The sequence below is a fragment of the Tasmannia lanceolata genome, unplaced genomic scaffold (assembly GCF_043159265.1).
Source record: "Tasmannia lanceolata isolate RefF3 unplaced genomic scaffold, GAP_Taslan_0.1 ptg000013l, whole genome shotgun sequence".
In the NCBI taxonomy this organism is placed as follows: Eukaryota; Viridiplantae; Streptophyta; class Magnoliopsida; order Canellales; family Winteraceae; genus Tasmannia; species Tasmannia lanceolata.
This window is the reverse complement of record NW_027518690.1, coordinates 17,883,888-17,888,703: the sequence shown is the minus strand read 5'-3', so window position 1 is coordinate 17,888,703 and position 4,816 is coordinate 17,883,888. Positions and strand designations below refer to the sequence as shown.

Sequence of the window (4,816 nt, the reverse complement as noted above, 5' to 3'; positions counted from 1 at the left end):
ACAACCCTGATGTCATCAAAGTACACAACCAGGAACTTTCCAATGAGGGCATTGAGATCTGGTTTATTACTCTCATGAACATGCTAGGAGGGGACACCAGATAGCCCAAATGGCATCAGTAGCCAGTCATATAACTCATAATCTGGTCTTAAACTAAATCTTTCATTTTTCTCTATATCGAATTCTAATCTAATTATGGCCACTGCAAAAGTAGATCTTTGAGAACACCATATCGATCTTATCATCAAGCCTTGGTTTAGGAATTTATAAAATTTGATTCCAAATTTGTAATCTTGTTCATGTTTCTATTATTATTTACTGTCTTGGTTTTTGGTGTTGAGTATTGGGCAGTCCCCCGGAACAACAAAAATCCAACCAAAATGCTCCAGTGCTCAACCTTGAATAAGCAAAATTAGTGCCTGTTAACTCTTTCCAAAATTTTGGTATTTTCTTCTTTTAATGAATTACCTTTAAAAACAAGGTTTGCATCCACCAGACCAACCAAAATACCCTATCTCTAGCCCTTGAATGGAGAAGACTCTCCCATTCACAATGTTTTTCTATGGCACTCCAAGAAGCTCTGCTCGATCCAAGGTGAGGGCACTATAATTGATTTTGTGGATCATAATATGTAGCCATGTGTAAATTTTGTGAGATTAACTGGAATTGGTTTAGGAAAAGACCTCAACCAAATCAATGATCTCAATTACTTTAAACATATATGTAATTCAAAGATAATCACTGCTGCATGGCGTGTGTATATAAAGTAGAAATCAGAGGAAACTATTTTCCTTAGGAAGCATTTGGATACAATGTTTACATGGGATTCTTTGACCTGTACCATACAACAAGATTTAGGCCCTGTTTGGATTGCAAGAATTCTCTTGAAAAGTTTGGAAAAGAAAAAGGTTTCCAAAATATTTACTTTTTCCATTCTTTGATTACAAATGAAAAATGCAATCACCCTTCCTCCTTATGTTTTCACTTATAATGGAAGGAAAAATGACAATTCAACTATGCTCTCTCTCTCTCTCTCTCTCTCTCTCTCTCTCTCTCTCTCTCTCTCTCCTCGTACCATCTCTCCTACTTAGTGGAAAAATAAAAATAATAAAATAGAAGCTCCATCGGATTTTGTTGATACATCAAAGTTGCAATTGAAATAATATTTGCACCTTTGGATATGTATCCAATGGACACGGTTCGAATCCGGCTATTGTGGCTAAATCCTGCCCATTAAAGTTCAAATCATTTGGATCCATCGGGCCTTGTGGGTTCATTGACACCCCTATATACATTGAATGTGGATCATTTTGATAGATTTCCTTGTGTGTGAGAGAGAGAGAGATCATACCATGGGTGGCAGTACAAACCTGTATTTTTTAAAAGTACGATGTGGCCCCACATATATAGGATGATCCAAACCGTCCATTTTTGAGCCAAAACGTAACCCAAAAATCATTTCCATAGGATGATCCTAACCCTACCACATTATGGAAACTTCTATCTGTCTATCTATCGGAGTGTTAGGATCATCTTATGGAAATGATTTTCGTGGCACAACCTTTTTACATTGTGGCCATCAAATGACCAGTTTGGATCATCCTATGGTGTGGACCATACCGTATTTTTCCTAAAATAATACGGATCTGTACGGCCTCCCATCATATAATATAGAGAGAGAGATTTTACCCGCGGAATTTAAATTCCTCGTCCGTATAATATGAAGTTTTCTCATATTCCTACTAAACCATGATTCGATTTCTGAGAGAGATTTTACCCGCGGAATTTAAATTCCTCGTCCGTACAATATGAAGTTTTCTCATATTCCTACTAAACCATGATTAGATTTCTGCCTTTCCGAAGGCCACCCGTGTTGTCCAATTTCATAAAATACCCACAATGGTTTTCTTCAAATGCTGTCCAATTTGCAGAGCTTGATGAAGATTACATGGCTCAACCTTTGAAATTTGATTCTTTTACTTACGCTCGCTTGTTTCAGGATTGCATCACAAATGATGATCTGATCAAAGGGAAGGGAGTTCATTGCCATGCCTTTAAGAGTGGTGGTTTGTTGGATCTCTTCGCGCAGAATATCCTTCTCAATATGTATGTGAAACTAAATCAGTTATTTGATGCCCGCCAAGCGTTCGATGAAATGACTGACAGAAACACTGTTTCATTTGTCACCTTAATTCAAGGCTATGCTCAATGCAATGAATTCTTTGATGCAATTGAACTTTTCCTCAGGCTTCATAGAGAAGGCCAAGAACTCAATCCATTTGTGTTCACGACGATTTTGAAGTTGAGTGTGAGTATGGAGTTTGCAGAGTTTGGGCAGCATATCCATGCTTGCATTTATAAGCTTGGCCATGATTTTGATGCATTTGTGGGGACTGCTTTAGTTGATGCTTATTCAATTTGTGGGTTTATCAATGATGCAAGGGAAGTATTTGAGGGTATTCGTGATAAGGACATGGTTTCTTGGACTGGAATGGTTTCTGGCTATGCCGAGAATGGTTACGGGGAGGAAGCGTTGGAACTCTTCTTTCGAATGAGGAAGGTTGGCTTGAAGCCGAACAATTTTACGTTCGCTAGTTTGCTTAAGGCCAGTGCGGGCTTGGGAGCGGTGCAGTTAGGCAAGAGCATTCATGGGTTAGCGGCAAAAAGTTGGTATCAATTCGACCCTTATGTGGGTGGTGCTTTGCTTGATATGTATGCAAAGTGTGGAGATGTTGAGGACTCGAGAGCAATTTTTGAAGCAATGCCCCATAGAGATGTCATTCTTTGGAGCTTTATGATTGCTCGTTATGCTCAGTGTGATCGAGGTGAGGAGGCATTGAGATTGTTCCGCCGCATGAGACAAGCTTTCGTAGCCCCAAACCACTTTACTTTTGCCAGTGTCTTACAAGCGTGTGCAAATATCGAAGGTCTCGAATTGGGCAAGCAAGTCCACAGCCATCTCATGAAGATTGGATTGGATTCGAATATTTATGTCGCAAATGCCCTCATTGATGTTTACGCGAAGAGCGGAAGGATGGATGATTCAATCGAATTATTCATTGGATTACCACATAAAACTGAAGTGACTTGGAATACACTGATTGTTGGATACACGCAATTAGGATACGGAGAAGAGGCTCTGAGACTCTTTTGTCAGATGCTTGATGCTCAAGAGTGGGTGACTCAAGTTACCTATTCGAGTGTTCTTCGAGCTTGTGCGAGCTTAGCAGCCATGGAACAAGGGATTCAAATTCATTCCTTGATTGCTAAAACCGTCTTTGGTTATGATATGGTGGTTGGGAATGCTTTAATTGACATGTATGCCAAATGTGGGAGCATTAAAGATGCTCGAAAGGTATTTGACACTATTAGTGAGCCTGATGACATTTCGTGGAATGCTATGATTTCAGGGTATTCTTTACATGGTTTAGGTAATGATGCTTTAAGACTTTTTGGGAAGATGATAAGAACAGATATTAGACCTAACAACATAACCTTTGTTGGTGTTCTATCGGCATGTAGCAATAAGGGTCTTGTGAACGAGGGTCGCTATTATTTTAGTTCCATGACTTCAGATTATGGCATCGAACCGAGTATGGAGCACTATACTTGCATGGTTAGGCTTTTAGGACGTTCGGGTCATCTTGATGAGGCCATGAAATTCATTCAGAATATCCCTATAGAACCTAGTGTTATGGTTTGGAGAGCTTTGCTTGGTGCTTGTGTAGTCTACAATGATATTGAACTTGGAAAAATTTGTGCTAAGAGAGTGCTTGAATTGGACCCACAAGACGAGTCCGCCCATGTGTTGTTGTCAAATATGTATGCTGCTGCTGGAAGATGGGACGGTGTGGCTTTTGTCAGAAAATCCATGAAAAGGAAACGACTAAAAAAGGAACCAGGCCTTAGCTGGGTTGAGATACAGAACGAAGTTCATTCCTTTACTGTATCTGATAAATTACACCCTGAGATGAAGGTAATTGGTGCGATGCTCGAGTGGTTAAACATAAAGATCAAGAAAGCTGGTTATGTTCCTGATCGGAATGTTGTTTTGCGCAATGTCGAGGAGGAAGAAAAGGATTGTTTTCTTTGGGTGCATAGTGAGAGACTTGCCTTAGCATTTGGGCTTATAAAAACACCACCTAGAAGTACCATTCGCATTATCAAGAACCTTCGTATATGTGTCGATTGCCATGCTGCAATAAAGCTGATCTCTAAGGTCGTTCAACGTGAAATTGTTGTGAGAGATATGAATCGCTTCCATCATTTCGAGGATGGAATTTGCTCTTGTGGTGATTATTGGTGATGTTGTAAACTAAGCTCATTTATCATTCCATGGGATCTTCTATAGCCACATAAATGGAAAGATTAAAACCCCTCATTTTGGTTTGTGATCAACGCGAAAAAGGACTCTAATCCATGAATGTTTCTGGATTGATTGCATTGCGCTGCCAACAAGCATATTAGTGGTGAAACTGTATCCCTGTGAATGGAGAATGTGATCTTATTCCATTGCTAGGTGGTATGCAAATTGTGTTCCATTCTTCCCAAATGATTTGATATTTCATGGACACCTTTGTCATCAACACTGGAACTCTTTACAGGTTGGTCAACAAGAGGCTTTAGGGACAGAAGAAACATTATTTGGAAGATGACTCCTTATGTGGTTGTGTGGGCTTTTTGGAAAGAAAGGAATACGAGGATCTTTGATGATAAGTTTTTCTTTCCGCAGTGGCTAGCAAGGTGGCATCAAACCCTCCATTATTTATTGGGATCATGGGAGGAAAGCATTTTTGGCAACTACAATGGGAGCCCT

At 39.7% G+C, this 4,816-nt stretch overlaps 1 protein-coding gene across 1 annotated transcript; it reads left to right on the top strand.

Annotated features, from left to right (window-relative positions):
* Window positions 1–1,565: 1,565 nt before the first annotated feature.
* Window positions 1,566–4,571, top strand: LOC143890885 (Tetratricopeptide repeat (TPR)-like superfamily protein). The gene has a single exon (XM_077395568.1). It carries the CDS (start codon window positions 1,838–1,840, stop codon window positions 4,304–4,306), a length of 2,469 nt encoding a protein of 822 aa, XP_077251683.1. The 5' UTR covers window positions 1,566–1,837; the 3' UTR covers window positions 4,307–4,571.
* Window positions 4,572–4,816: the final 245 nt, after the last annotated feature.